This window comes from Schistocerca nitens, chromosome 2 (genome assembly GCF_023898315.1).
Source record: "Schistocerca nitens isolate TAMUIC-IGC-003100 chromosome 2, iqSchNite1.1, whole genome shotgun sequence".
NCBI lineage: Eukaryota > Metazoa > Arthropoda > Insecta > Orthoptera > Acrididae > Schistocerca > Schistocerca nitens.
This window is the reverse complement of record NC_064615.1, coordinates 681,490,733-681,507,112: the sequence shown is the minus strand read 5'-3', so window position 1 is coordinate 681,507,112 and position 16,380 is coordinate 681,490,733. Positions and strand designations below refer to the sequence as shown.

The following is a 16,380-nucleotide window of genomic DNA, read 5'->3' as shown; positions in this document are numbered from 1 at the left end:
GAGCCTGGTTTTTAGCATGATAGAGTAAATATTGCCTTCCTATCAAATAAACTATGTGGTTTATTTGCTATGTGAATACCAGCAAATTCCACTTACTTGAGCAGACAAAAAATTGCACATTGTAGTTATTTTGAATCTGTTATTAGATATGATATAATTTTCTTGGGAAGTTCAAGAAGTGTATTTCAAATACTGATACTACAAAAGAAAATAGTCATATACATTTGTATTGCACAGCATACAAGAGTCTTGTCGCCCATTATTTTAGAGACTACAAATCCTAACTGTGGATAATACAAAATTAATTTTATTTCTTGTGTTATATGTGTGGTTATAATGATCTCAAATAATTTGTGTCTGCCATGTAGGAAGATTATAATTTCTCAAATGTGCATGGAGGGGACAGTTACGGCATAGACGTTGTATTTTAGTGCCTGTAACAAGAGGAACATGTGAATGAAGATAATTATGTAGTGATATTCCATACACCAGTTGAAATTATATGCTCGGAGTCCACAGTATATGGGGATGACAATATAAAGTTAATGAAATAAAAAGACACGCTAACTAAACAAATCAGTAATCTATAAACAGCATGAAAAGGCAACAACCTGATTGATGCATCAAATGTAGATGCATATTGCTGTACAGAGGCTACACTAGATTTCAAATTACTGCTCTTTCTCTAGCAATTTTGCCCACACACACACAAAAATCTCATTCCCCCTCTCCTTCAGTGCCACGTTGGTGAGGTTGATATTATTTCATTTTTGTTAAACTGGTAATCATGGTGTGTTACAAAAATAAAAACCCACTGATTACAGCACAGATATGCTGAATTATGGTTTGCAATGAATCTGACAAGCATCTATGTTTTGCAAAAACAGGCAGGCTTTTTGCAATAATTGAGGTCTAATTAACCTTCATATACTCTGAGCTTTTGCAGATGTTGTTCTTATTGACAGCCTTCATGACCTGAATTATAGTTCCTCCTGTTCTATATGAAATTAAATAATCAATACTGTTTTTTAACTATTGAAAATATTAATGAGATTGAATTTTTTCAAATTTAAAGTGTGTAAAACTAAGGATTAAGGGTGCTCTAATAATTGTGTAAATTTTAAAATATTTAATTTGAATTTATATTGTTTCATCTCAATTGTCCAGCAGGTCAGTGTCTAACTCAGGAAGAGAAGGTAGCAGTGACCGAACACAGAAGTTTCCATACAATGCTCAAGACGTGAGAAGTATAATGAGTGAACCATATACATATTTCTACTCTGGAACACCAACTATGGTTCCGCCATACATGCAGTATAAGGAGGAATATGATAGGATAATAGAGAGGACGTTATCTAGTGGAATTTTTTCTCCGTCTCACGGTGCAGTGAGTAAGGAACCTTTCAATAATCCAAGTGTAGTGAATAAAGTGACACCTGCAAAACTGAGTTCAGATGCTCGTGCATTGGCAGCCAAAAGGATTCACCCTTGCAATGTGTGTGGGAAGTCCTTCACAAAAGTTTACAGCTTGACTACCCATCAGAGAATCCACACTGGTGAGAGGCCATACTCTTGTCCAGAGTGTGGCAAGGCCTTCACAGAAGGGAGCAAACTGACTAAACACAGGCGCATCCATTCTGGAGACTGGCCTTATACTTGCCCACAGTGTGGCAAAGGATTCTCAGATTCTTACAACCTCGCTCGTCACCATCGCAGTCACACAGGAGAGCGGCCTTACAGGTGAGTTGTACTGTTAAGTTTTTTTTTTAGAGTGTGTGTGTGTGTTGCATTAGTTTGAGTGGGTTCTTGAGGGAGGACAGCTAGCTGACTGAGCACTGGTGAATGGCCCTACAGCTGCCCGCAGTGCGGCAAGGGCTTCTCCGACTCGTGCAACCTCGTCCGGCACCATCGCGGTCATACGGGCGAGCGCCCTTTCAGGTGAGTTAAAATTTTCATAAATTCCCCAGGGAGGTAAATTTAGTGTGATTTCTTTCAGAAAACTATTTGTCATTAGCTTCAGAGTGACCTTCGGGTGTGTGCATGTATGAAGTACACAGTACAACCTCGTTTATCTGGGACCAGAAGTGATACAATAAATCAAATTGGAGAATATTTTGAAAGAAGGAGAATCTTGTACAAGTAACAAAATTACTTGCAACCTATTGAGATATAACAATAGTATCCCCTTCTTTTCTTACTGAGGCTTGACGTAATGTCCTTTGCTTCAAACAAGTATAGTATGACATTTTTCAGCAGCATGATAATAGAATTATTTGTTAGTTCAGTTGTAGTGGTATCAGACTGACACTCCACCATGATAAGAGTGAGCAGATGCATAGTATTTGCATGTCATCTGCTCCTGTTGTGTTGTCATTACTTCCTCCCTGTCCTCGGTTTCCCAATTGTCTGCCTCAACATTTGAACATCCTGTTGTTTTTGAAAACATTGGTGAATGATCTCATCAGCCATGATGTAAAAGTTGTTGCTTGCCAGTTGTGCTAGAGACACACAACAAGGAATAGTTTTCTCCCTGCTGAGATATTTTGGGTGGTGGTTGAGACAGTTACAGGTGGAGGTGGCAGCCATAAATGAAAATTCAGACAAATAACTGACTCTTAATGTGATATTGATAAACTATGCACTACCACATTTTAAAGCTGTTAGGTAAGAAAAATGTAAGTTGCAAATGAAAAATGTTCATCAGAGATTAATTGACATCATCATAAATGAGGGTCAGATGAACTAGCTTGTACTGTACTGTTCAGGTATTCTTTGTCAGCACAAAATTACTACATTCTTCATATCGTTGTAGGTATTTGTATGTTGTTTTTTTCGGTCAGGATATTCTTTATATTGTTTGTAATTTGTAAAACAGTTTTGAGTTTCATAACTGAATCCTTTTGTCTGATTTCCAAGACATTGGGATGGTGGTATTACTTCAGACACTGATGTATCTTCAGAAAGGAAAGTTAAAATTATTTAAAAAATTAACTTCATCTAAACACATTATGATTCACATAGCACTTGCAGTGTTTGCTGATTGTTATGCTAATCAATTGTTTTTCAGTGGTCACGAAAGTTATGGGAACATTTTTCAGTTATACTAGGTATTAATCTTTAATCCTCCCACTATTTGCTTCAGATGCAGTACTTGCAAATGTTTTGATAAGATTTAAAATGTGTAGCAAGGATGAGGAAAGAAAGGAAATCAGTGTGTTCATATAGTGGATACCTAAGCAGGATTGTAGGCTATCTGATACTTAGTTCTATTGTTAACCACCAATTTGTCATTTTGGATGAATGTTGGTTTGGTTTTATGGGATATCCTCTCTCTTATGCTTCTCTTTCGGTTACCTTTGTCCCTATATTATATTTGTTGCCACATCATATTCTACAGTTCACTTATTACACTCATAAAATGTAATCACACATAACAATTCTGTAATGTCTGATCACTGTTGTGGTAATTCCATCAACATTACGAACTGTAATGCACATTGGGTAAATTACAAGATTATAGCACAACCTTTCAGCTCTTACCCAAGACATCATCAAGATGGCAGAGAGCCCTGTTTTAAGCTTATACAATGTGGCAATTATAACATTGCCCATTACACAAGGGAACAGTCATAAATAAAATGAAAAATATTTATTTACAGAAATGGCTTGTGACCAATGGGACAACTGCGGAAATTACGGGGTTTTGGGCAGGGACAAACTAAATATATTACAATCCTAATAATGAAGATGTGTCAAAACAAATACTAATGCAAAAATTAAGCAAACAAAATCCTCAGAAATCAAGAAAACCACAATAAAAAAGTCTAGTAAAAAAACTTGACAAATTTCACTCAACGAAGGCCATGATACATTGAACCTACACAAAGCTGGGCGGAGGGGCATAGCTTCAAAATCAGTGCTAGCACAAATACTGCTTCATCAGTACAGTCTTCCGAATGGCCAGCCCTAATTTTTCAAACCAGTAACCTCTCTGGATAGAAAACTATACGTTGTCCCATGCCCATGTCGTGGCCCCTTGTCCTAGATGCAGCAGCTTTGGTCAGTCTCACACCTTCTCCACAAACATAACACCTCACATAATCACCACTTAAACCAAATAACTGTAGGAATTTAATTGTGTTGCATTTCTCCATTGCAGCATTCAGGGTCCTACTCATGAACTTCATTGTCGTATCCATAGTTACTGAAAAATGAAACATGAAATTAAATTGCCAACTGTAAAGAACGCACCACACTAGTATTGGGTTGGTGAATAAGTTTGTAGTGTTTTCCCATAAGTTTGATAGAAGCAACAGATACACCTAACAGAGACTTTGGTCACAGATGGATAATTTATTCTTCTTCATTATTTATGAAAGTCTGCCACCACTGAGGTAACTTTTCGATTCCACAGCTGTAGAAATCACAAGGTTTTGTGGTGAAGTACTGGTTGAGCCATGTTTGGAGCCCATTTTAAAGGAAGTTCCTTGAAGGTGGAGCCCATTTACATGTGGAAAGGAAGTTCCTTGAAGATTGTTAAATAGTGTCTTGAAAATCAGAGGGCACAAGATCAGATGAATATGGTGAGTGCGCTATGACTCCCCAAACACAGCTCCTGTATAGTGGTTTTTGTCAGTCTCACAAAAAATGTGCAGGCTTTGTCATGGAGTAGCATCATTTCATGCAGTCTTCCTGGTCATTGTTCTTGAACTGCATCTGCAAGACACCTCAATTGTTGACAGTAAATGTCAGCAGTGATGGTTACAACTCAGGGAAGCAATTTGTATTACATCACACCATCGCTGTTCCATCAGATGCGTATCATTATCTTTTGTGAATGTGTGCAGGTCTTTGTATGGGGGGTTGCTGCTTTGATTGGGCTCAACCATAGCTAACTTGCCTTATGTTAGCATAAAGGCACCATTTCTCGTCACCAGTAACTATACAGGATAATGATAGTGTCATTCACAAGCCAGTTTATGACAAGTAAGCAGAAATGCACGTATGTGTACATGCAGAGCAGTATCCATGCACCAGATTTTTAGATCTCCCCAATTGCATGCAAGTGTCGTACAATCGCAGAATGATCACAGTTCATCATATTTGCCAGTTCTTGAATACACTGATGTGGTTCATTTTGGATTAATGCATTGAAATGATTTTTATCAAACACCGAAGGTCTTCCTGAAAGTGGAGAGTCACAAATGTCAAAACAATCCTCTTTAAAACAATAAAACTGTTTTCTTTCCGTATCTGTTCAATGGCATATCTTCATATGTGGCTCAAATGTTTCTGGCTGCCTCCGCTGCTGTTGCCTGTCTATTGAGCTCAGGCAGAAGAATATGTCGTAAATGTTCAGATTTCTCCAGTTCACACTCCATTTTGTAGCATCTACAGTTCCACTCACTACCTCCAAATGACAGTATCTAAACTCGCATAGCAACAATGAATTACAAATAAAAAATGACAACTGATAAATAGACCCATAGCAACCAGAATACCAATATACAAAACAAAAGTGCTGCAAACCACCAACCTATACTTCTGAATCTGAAAACTAGTCTATTACCCATAACTGCCAGCATCAAAATAACTCATCAAACTGACACAAACTCTTCTAATAGTATTCTCACAAACAGCATTCAAGAAGTACAGTGAATCACCATCAGCACTCCCATCAATTTAGAAACATAAATATCATATACTAGAGAGTGCCACTGTGAAGTCCAACATGCCCTCTGCGAATACAATCCGTTTCAAATACGCCGCACCACCATGATGTCACACAACATAACAAAGTTATGTTATGGGTCAAAACAGCTGGGTGGTACTGCATTTAGTGAATTCAGCACATAATTTAGCAACTTAAGAAATTCCATACATTAGAAACTATTTGCAGAGGGCGACTTTCAACATGTTTATAGGTGCACAGACTTTTATGTGCATCAATGTGTGGACTTACACAAGCATCAGACCCCCTCCTATGCTCATAGAAAAACTAGGCTTTGTAACATCTTGAAAGAAATTGTTTTCCTGCATTGGCTGCTTCTTTATATGCATTTTATTTTGTATACTGTGACATTTCAGCTGCGTAGCCATTTTCAAAGAAAATGTTTAATCAGATAAACACAAACTTTTTGGTCATATAATATCAGGGGTGGTGTGCAGTTGACCGAGCTTGAGAGCTGCAACCATGATATCTGTTTCTGTGAAAACAATAGCACACAGCCAAAAATTGTGTGCAGCGACATCTTGTCACTGCACGGAATTCAGTGCTCCCTCACACTAGTAAATGGCTTGTCTGTGTGCTATTGTTTGTACAGAAACGGATATCACGGCTGCAACTCTGAAGCCCAGCCAGCTGCACACTGCCCATGAAATTATACAACTTTATCCCAAAAGGTGTATGTTTAATGGATTAAAAATTTTGCTTGAAAATGGCTACACCACCAAATGTCAAAGTATACAAAATAAAATGGATATAAAGAAACAGCCAATGCAGGAAACTAATTTCTTTCAAGATGTTTACCATGGCTGTGGATGCTGTCATAACCTAAGAAAAAGAAATTATACCTGTGTGTTTGAGTAAGGCTATCCATATACGCGGCTACTCAGAGGGAACTCATTTGTGATGCAAGTCAATAACAGGTTACTTGGAAGTCACTTTCTGTGTGATTCAGTGTAATGCTGCCAGTGTGCTGTTAGAAACCCATAAGTAACCACTTTGTAATAAGTTGGCGACTTGTTTGCTGGTGGTCAGCAATTGTAGTTCCTGTAAAGAAAGTGCGTTAGAATGGAGAAGTGTTTAATAACAAACCTCTCGGACTGCATTCTGCATTGAATCATTTTTCTTCCTGTCTAAATTTCATTAAAATTATTTTATTTGATTAATTTTGTTTTTATTATTTTCATGTTATCCATAATTTATTTGGAAATGTATCTCATTATTAGTGTGATTAATGGTAAACATGGCAAATGTGTTGTTGCAGAATTGAAGATCCACAGACATTTCTCATTAGAGAAAAGATCACTGGGCTTAATGGGTTTCAGTTGGGATCTGTGTAGATTATATGAAAGAACTTACTCCCTTCTGTAGTAAGGTCACTGGAGAAATGAAGTGTTCCAGGCACCAGGAGAAAGATGCAGGTCTTTGTCATCTTGTAGAAAGGATATTGAATAGATGTGATAATATAATTCTTTTGTAGAAATATGCTTAATACACTACATATACAAGGTAGTTATTATCAAATTTTCGGTACTTGAGTCAGTGTAGATGGAAAACTATTTACTATATGGGTACCCAACTTTATAGAAATGGTGTTCAGAATGTGTGCTGCAGGGCTTGCATTGTTAGTAGTGTTAGCATAGTGACTTGGCCATTAAGCGGTGTTGAGGCTGAAACACAAGCATCAGTGTGCATTACAGTTGCAGAAATCCAAGATGTGTCTGAACAACATGTGCAGGGCTTTACTTGTAAATCTGTTTTGTCAAAATAACAGCAATAGTGCTGTTGCTCTTTGAGAGTATCGACACATTAAAGGAATATGGAGAGGTCCTCTATACTCGCTGAGGTTGAGGAATGTGATTCGGAAATTCGAATTAACTGGTGATTTGGGAATTGTTCCTGGGAGAGGCTGACAGCCAAGTGCAACGCAAATTTTAAAGCAGTTACTGTTACCATCTATAGTGCCGGTCCAGGCTGTCGTGGGTGTAAATGCTCATCACATTGAGCGGTGTTTGTAACATAGAACATAAACATCGTGCACAATTAACAAATGTTGCCCTCTCATGTGAAAATTGAAACATATAATCGTTTCAGTGGTATTTTTCTTTTCATTATTTCTTTTCCACATGTCCCTGCAAATATTTCCACAAAGTTTCATTGTCATACAATCACTCATTTGTCATGAGGTCTCTCTCAAATAGTGAAAGTTTAATTATCAACACCCTGTACTTCATAGACTACAAAATAATATGGGAAGGGGCTGTTATTCTCAGTGTACATTACTATCCATGGTAATTTATGTGTTATTCAGTGTTTGGTTACTATAGCATGGAATATTCCTCGTGACAGCATCATAATGTGCCATTAACAAAATAGAGTGGTATGATTTGTAAATGAAATATGTTAAACCACTGTTTATGTATTTTTCCATTCAGACATGTTTACCACTCATTGCACCAATACTGTTCAGAAGATACCATAACTGTTTTTGTGTTCTTCACAGTGATGCATTCAGTTATTTGTTTATATCGTAATTTATTATCGTAATTGTTAGTTTGTAGGCATGAGTTCATATTTTTGCCTGGACCTAAGGAAAAGTGGAAACACTTATGAACTGTCTTTGTGTGGAACAGTCAAGTTGTATTTATTTACTGTACACACAAATTAAATCAGCATTTCCTTACCTCAGTGACTGTCAGTTCCTCTGCTGTAATGTGTACTCTGTATTACACTGGGTTATAAGTGGATACATAAACTGTACTAAATCACTGCAACTGTTTAGGCATTTATAGAAAGTTATGCATTTTGAAACTCTGTTGCAGCTCCTTATCTGCCACAAATAGCCTGCAGCTTACTTTTTCCTGGACATATGGGTGAACCCAAAATTTTATTAGTGTTTTTTTAAGTGCTTTTGATAATAATACAGTATCACATCTTCTTTTGATGTTAAATTTTTACTCAAACAAATAGAGTGTAACAGATATTAAAGTGTAGTAACAGTCAGCACCTTGAATCCTCAAAGATCATACATGTTGACTGCAGTTTCTGTCACTTCATAGTAGCACCATGTTCAGAACTGTGTTACCAATCAATGTGGAACAAGTGTCAGTGATTTAAGTCGTCTACCAATTTAATTCTTTTTGAGTAGCTTGTTGTGCAGGCAGCCTATCAGTTGGAAGTAAATCATTTCATTACGCATTACACATTTTTTATATAAAATCCTTTGAAATGAAATGTTGTGTGGCTAGGGCTTCCCATGGAGCAGATTGGTCACCTGGTGCAAGTCTTTTTAGTTGATGCCACTTCGGCGACTTGTGCATTAATGGGGATGAGATGATGATGATGATGATGATGATGATGATGATGACGACGACAGCACAACACCCTGTCCCTGAGCAGAGAAAATCTCCAACCCAGCCAGGAATCAAACCCAAGCCCCATAGCACGGCATTCCATCGCACCGACCACTCAGCTATCAAGGCGGACTAAAATCCTTTAATAGTCCAGATCACAATATTTTGACAATCATTGACAGAGCAATAAGCCACCTTCAGATCATTTGGTGAAATCAGTGCAGTGTCTAATCACAAGATTTGGTGAAGACACATTATATCAGTATCACATATCCTTATGCAAGAAAGTTTTCACAGAAAAAGTTTTGTGTATTACAAATCAATGAAACATTATGTAAGCAAAACCTTTCTTATTCAAACATATAAGAATGTCATAGACAGTGCACAGTACACTTAATAACAATAAATGTGTTATGTGCAGTGAGCGGATACCACAGATCAGTGAATAGCCTGTTTACTGCTCTGCATTGGGTACATAACACACCTTGTTATTAAGTGGTACAATGTTACTGTACAGTGTGTATGACATTCTTACATGTTTGAATAAGAAAGGATTTGCTTATGATGTGTTTCATTGGTTTGTAACATGCAGAACTTTTCCTATAGTTGCTTTCATGTGGAAGCATGCGTTATATTGCTGACAATGTTTTTTTCACCCCGGCACATCAGTTGTCTTCACACTGATCATGTCAGGAAATACAGTTCCATACTATGTTATCTACAGTTATCAGTGTCATTAGAGTATTGTTGTGTTGGACATGCCGTTACCTTTATTTCCATTTTAATTTATTACAGGAGAAAAATTATTTGACTATAGTTGTTGTGCAATCCCCTGATTTCTTTTAATCTCAAATTGAAGAACATGTTGACCATATTTTGTTAATTAAGTTGGAATATACTATGTCATTCATGTCTTCATTTGATTTTTGTTCTTCTCCTGATAAGACCTAAAGTTTCAAACTGTATAATTTTTTTTTTTTTTTATGATTTGTCACACAGGTGTGAAGAGTGTGGTAAGGCTTTCTCCCGAACTTCGCAGTTGACAGAGCACCGCCGCATCCATACCGGTGAGAGGCCCTACCAGTGTCAGCAATGTGGAAAGTGCTTCTCACAGTCAGGAAAACTTACTAAGCATAAGCGGGCTCACAGCAGTGGAGTAGGAAGTGGAGGCAGTGGTGACAGACCTTCAAGCGCTATCAGTTGTGAGCCTGTGAATGCACTAAGCAAGCCAAAACTGAGCACTTCACAGCACCCAGTCCCACCCATCACTGGCGAGAGGCCTTTTCCTTGTCACCAGTGTGGGCTGACATTTGCGCGTCCTGACTTTCTAAGGCATGTTACGTCCTATCATTTGGGTCTTCAGCAGACATAACACAAATGACATGTAATAACAGAGGATTATGCTAACAAGAATTTTAAGTATGAACCAAAGAACTTTGTGCAGTAACAACCTTTATGAATGCAAATGGATGACACTCATAACAACATAGTGAACCAATTCACAAAGATTCAAGTGCACTTTTAAGTTCTTGCCATTGTCTTATTGTATAACTGTTATCATAAGATAGTTTGCTTAATTTGGCCTTTAGCAAATAATTATGTGTGTAATTACTAAAGAAGAAATGTTTATTGTCTGTGTGTACCATTGTGCAGCGACTCCACTGCATAACAAGTAATTATCTTTACTCAAGATTTCTGAGGTTTCATATGTAAATAACCCCCTTTTACCCCAGTACACTTTGAATTGTTGTGCTCTTTACGTTTACAGTATTAGGTGTTGAAACTTTGTGAAATATTTAAGAAATGTGATGTTAGAGAAGTAATGTGATCTGATTCATAATGGATTAGAAAAAAAGATCTTAGTTGATGATATTGTGTCTACGAATTCATAGACTTTTTCCCATCATTTTACAATATATATTGACACAAGATTAGCAGAGTGCCTTCACTTTTGGAATCTCTGCAGTAGTTACCATGTTGCTTGGTAGATAATTATTTATAACAACTTGTTATTATGGAATGGACATTTTTCGTGTGTTCCGTCTTTGCAGGCACCCTTTGTTTAATTTTGTGTTACCGCCATTTGTAGTGTCAGTCTACATTATACCATTTTAAACTTGCTATTTATTTGTTTATATTTCAACACAAAAAGTAGAGACCTATCTACAGCCAAACTGCAAACCAAATAATATGTAGAGCTGCATTTGTGTCAGTTACTTCACTCCATACTTCAAAACAGGATAGCTGCAGCCATAATGACTTATTACACTTGAATCTTGTGAAATTGGTCATGTCATGGATTTGCCTACAGTGTTTGGAGTGTAAGTTTGTATGGAGTTGTGTGAAATTTGTAATTTTTATAAGCCTCACATTAAAATAATACTGTTGCATGTGTAATGCAGTTTTGTTACTTTTGTATTTTATATCAAATGGTGGGAAAAATGGACAAATCCACCACAAGTCTTGTGTTATTGTTTTTTATTACTGTTTTCTCATTACTTAAATGAAGTGTGGTCATTCAGGAATTAATTGAATGATTTGTTCCTTGAGGTGTTAAATGTTGTGAAATTTGTAATTTTTTATGTGTGTAGTTCAGTTTGTAAGTAAAATTGGTTTAAATAACTTTGAAATTGACTTATTTTTGCACCCCTTTCAATGTTTTATAAAATTGTACTATAAAAACTAGTCTCCTGTTTTATTACTAATTTATTCTGTTTTGTCATGGTAAGTTTCTAAGTAATAAATGCGTATGTTCCCGTACAGCTGATGCTACACTGTACAGTATTGGGTCATATTTGATTTTATTTTGCCTCCTACTACACCCACTCCCCATGCAGTGTGGTTTCTTGATTGTCAAACTGTAACTTCTGCTATTAGTGGTAGGAAGCATTTATTTTTTTGAGCAGGTCTCTGTATGACTTAACATATGTGTTTTACTTATAGTGCTGTCAACTTCTGAGTGATCTGAATTGCAAAAACTGAGAACAAATTATGGTTTCCTTAATAAAGGTGGGATATAATGCATACTCTATTGTATTTACAATAAAATTAAATGTGAAGTTTCCCGAGTTGATGTAAATGTTTATCACAGTAATCTTCATGTTATCTGAAGAGAAGACAGGCTTTATTTTTATAATGTCTTAGATATGTTCCAAAAGTATATTGTAAGGAGTATCCCATAACAGGTTAATTTAACCATTAATGGAAAAAACCCGAAATGACTGTAAAAACTGAGCCATTTCGGTTTTGAGGTGCTTCTGTCAAAGATGGTGCCAGAGATTGTTTAGCGGGTGGGGTGGTTATCCAGTAGCTATCTAGAGTATGAGCTTATTAAGAACCAGATCACGAAAAAGGCTAGTGTGCAAAGAACAATAGGAAAAGGTAGAAAACATGAAACAAATAGTGAAAAAATGAAATAGTGGGAAAACTGATGGATGGATGCACCATCAGTTATGGGAAATAATTGATGTGGTTGGTTTCAGGTGAGTTAGGAGTGGATTGGAGGAAGAACGATTGAAATAGGTACTGAGTATGTAGGGAGATGAGTAGATTAGATTAGAACAGGCTGTGGGGTAAATATGGAAACTAATAAAATTGCAATGACAGGTGATGAAGTTGACTGTTATTCTGTAGGAGAATTTTTGCTTATTGTCAACATAATCATCCTATTAAATTAAATGAACATAAACAGAACTCTCGATTGTGAGTAAATGTACACTTAGAAATACATTGCCGTATAGTTTATTGGTGTGCCTCAGAAATTATATTTTTAGCTGTGTTGACTATAGAATGTTTCAGGACAAAACTAGCTTGTGGTTATGTTGTGACAATTCATCTTCCAGATCAGTGTTGGTGAAATTTAAATGCCGGCTGGAGTGGCCAAGCGGTTCTAGGCGCTACAGTCTGGAACGGCGCGACCGCTACGGTCGCACGTTCGAATCCTGCCTCGGGCATGGATGTGTGTTATGTCCTTAGGTTAGTTAGGTTTAAGTAGTTCTAAGTTCTAGGGGACTGATGACCTTAGAAGTTAAGTCCCATAGTGCTCAGGGCCATTTTTTGAAATTTAAATGTCAAAAACATTGTAAATATTATAAGCAGCCAGAGTTGACTATACCACATTGTGCTCTGTTAATGTCACAATATTCTGCCCCATTCCGCTTGTTGCTAAAGCTCTCTTGTATAGTGGAGTTTCAGTAGAAGGTACTTGATAGAACAAATTTTTATCTTTATTGTTTGGCCAATAATAGGAGGGGGGGGGGGGTGGTGGAAAGCGTTTGATCTTTAATTCTGCAGAAACCATCATTTTACAGCTGGAGAATTTCTTTACTTTTAGTTACTAAAAGCAACTTCCATACCAGGAGCATAATTGGGTATTATTGGGGGACATTTATTGTCAGCATTACAAGATAATAGTTTGAATAGTAATACTAATACTGCTGCTTGCAGTGTGGTTTCAGTTGCCTGAGACTGCAGTCGTGAGTGTGAGTTGCATTTGTGTGTGTGTGTGTGGGGGGGGGGGGGCGCACATGTGTGTATCTATTGTTGACAAAGGCCATTGGCCGAAAGCTTTAAGTGTGAAAATCTTTTTGTTGTGCCTGTATGCAACTCAGAATCTCTGCTATATGATGATTAGCAACTTTCCTTCTCATAATATTGAATACTAATTTTGTTAGCTGCAAATGTAAGAGAAATTTTAACTTGATCATTCGTGAGTGTGCCATTAACTCCACGCTTTGTACTGACTGCAAAGCAGTAGGAATAAATGTGTGAGTTCAGTTTGGTTATACATAGGCCACATCTGTTGGGAATTTGGGCATTGATTTTGTGTTTCAAATTATATGGAAAATTCCCAATTCAGGTTCACCAAAAAAAATCACAGAAACCTAGGTATCTTAGAAAAATCTAGAAGACCGAATTATCTCACTGAGGCTGTCTGGTTCAGAACTTGAAGGAGCAGAAAGTACTAGAGTTCCCTAAAAATTGTGATTGGTATCATCGAACAAATTGGTGATACACAGCAATGCTGTTTGTGTGATGCAGGACTGAATGCAGACTATGACAGTTTTGAACAAGACATCAACAACTTGGAATTATATGCACATTCACACTGTAAATATACTTGACAAGAAAATGTGATACTTCAGGGATACAATTTTAAAGACTCCACAGTCCAAGGAGTCATGACTACTTCCAGGTTTAGTTCTGGCTGGTCAGTATTTTTAATGCAGCAGTTGTGCAATCCTACAGATTAGCTACTAGTTATAATTAGAACATTAATTTACTATTGGCAATTAAATGTAGATAATAAAGCAGATCTAGGAACTTTTCAAATGACGATTTTGAGACTGGAACAGTGAATTTAGTTAGTGATTAATGTGAAGCCAATTCAAATTGTTGAATTGTGAAAGGATATTAGCAACTAAAACAGAATCAGTTTAACAGGTGCCATATTACATTTGCAACAAAGAGTAGATCATAGTAAGCCCTGCCCCCCCCCCCCCCCCCCCCCCCCAATCTGAATCAAAATGACTCTTCATTCTCCATACTTCCAGATCAGTTAAAACAATCTCATTGGTTTAGATTTGTGCCAATTAAAAGGTATTAAACTCACCACCACACCATGCAGAGCTGTGTCAGCAACATAAAAGCGGAGTTATTGAACGCAGTTTTCCGTAATTCCTTCACCAGGGAAGATGAATGGTATATTCCAGAATTTGAAACACGAACAGCTGCTAGCATGAGTTTCTTAGAAGTAGATACCTTAGGGGTTGCGAAGCAACTCAAATCGCTTGATACGGGCAAGTCTTCAGGTCCAGATTGTATACCGATTAGGTTCCTCTCAGATTACGCTGATACAATAGCTCCCTACTTAGCACTCATATACAACCGCTCGCTCACCGATAGATCTGTACCTACAGACTGGAAAATTGCGCAGGTCGCACCAGTGTTTAAGAAGGGTAGTAGGAGTAATCCATCGAACTACAGACCGATATCATTGACGTCGGTTTGCAGTAGGGTTTTGGAGCACATACTGTATTCAAACACTATGAATCACCTCGAAGGGAACGATCTATTGATACGTAATCAGCATGGTTTCAGAAAACATCGTTCATGTGCAAAGCAGCTAGCTCTTTATTCGCACGAAGTAATGGCCGCTATCGACGGGATCTCAAGTTGATTCCATATTTCTAGATTTCCGGAAAGCTTTTGACACCGTTCCTCACAAGCAACTTCTAATCAAGCTGCGGGCCTATGGGGTATCGTCTCAGTTGTGCGACTGGATTCGTGATTTCCTGTCAGGAAGGCCGCAATTCGTAGTAATAGACGGCAAATCATCGAGTAAAACTGAAGTGATATCAGGTGTTCCCCAGGGAAGCGTCCTGGGACCTCTGCTGTTCCTGATCTATATAAATGACCTGGGTGACAATCTGAGCAGTTCTCTTAGGTTGTTTGCAGATGATGCTGTAATTTACCGTCTAGTAAGGTCATCCGAAGACCAGTATCGGTTGCAAAGCAATTTAGAAAAGATTGCTGTATGGTGTGGCAGGTGGCAGTTGACGACGCTAAATGACGAAAAGTGTGAGGTGATCCACATGAGTTCCAAAAGAAATCCGTTGGAATTCGATTACTCGATAAATAGTACAATTGTCAAGGCTGTCAATTCAACTAAGTACCTGGGTGTTAAAATTACGAACAACTTCAGTTGGAAAGAACACATAGATAATATTGTGCGGAAGGCGAGCCAAAGGTTGCGTTTCATTGGCAGGACACTTAGAAGATGCAACAAGTCCACTAAAGAGACAGCTTACGCTACACTCGTTCGTCCTCTGTTAGAATATTGCTGCGCGGTGTGGAATCCTTACCACGTGGGATTGACGGAGGACATCGAAAGGGTGCAAAAAAGGGCAGCTCGTTTTGTATTATCACGTAGTAGGGGAGAGAGTGTGGCAGATATGATACGCGAATTGGGATGGAAGTCATTACAGCAAAGACGTTTTTCGTCGCGGCGAGATCTATTTACGAAATTTCAGTCACCAACTTTCTCTTCCGAATGCGAAAATATTTTGTTGAGCCCAACCTACATAGGTAGGAATGATCATCTAAATAAAATAAGAGAAATCAGAGCTCGAACAGAGAGGTTTAGGTGTTCGTTTTTCCCGCGCGCTGTTCGGGAGTGGAATGGTAGAGAGATAGTATGATTGTGGTTCGATGAACCCTCTGCCAAGCACTTAAATGTGAATTGCAGAGTAGTCATGTAGATGTAGATAATAGCAAGCATCTTGGACTCGTGGTTGCTACATA

At 37.7% G+C, this 16,380-nt stretch overlaps 1 protein-coding gene across 4 annotated transcripts in view; it reads left to right on the top strand.

Moving 5' to 3' along the window:
- The window catches only part of LOC126236820 (zinc finger protein ZFP2-like), a 96,474-nt gene that overhangs the window by 45,842 nt on the left and 34,252 nt on the right, over nucleotides 1–16,380 (top strand). For 2 of the 4 annotated variants that reach the window (XM_049946416.1, XM_049946414.1), the window contains 3 exons: nucleotides 1,168–1,740; nucleotides 1,855–1,938; nucleotides 10,078–10,410. In XM_049946416.1, the coding sequence (XP_049802373.1) occupies nucleotides 1,168–1,740; nucleotides 1,855–1,938; nucleotides 10,078–10,410 (990 nt within the window). The remainder of the gene's footprint in view (nucleotides 1–1,167; nucleotides 1,741–1,854; nucleotides 1,939–10,077; nucleotides 10,411–16,380) is intronic. The other 2 variants (XM_049946415.1, XM_049946417.1) reach the window with 2 other exon arrangements.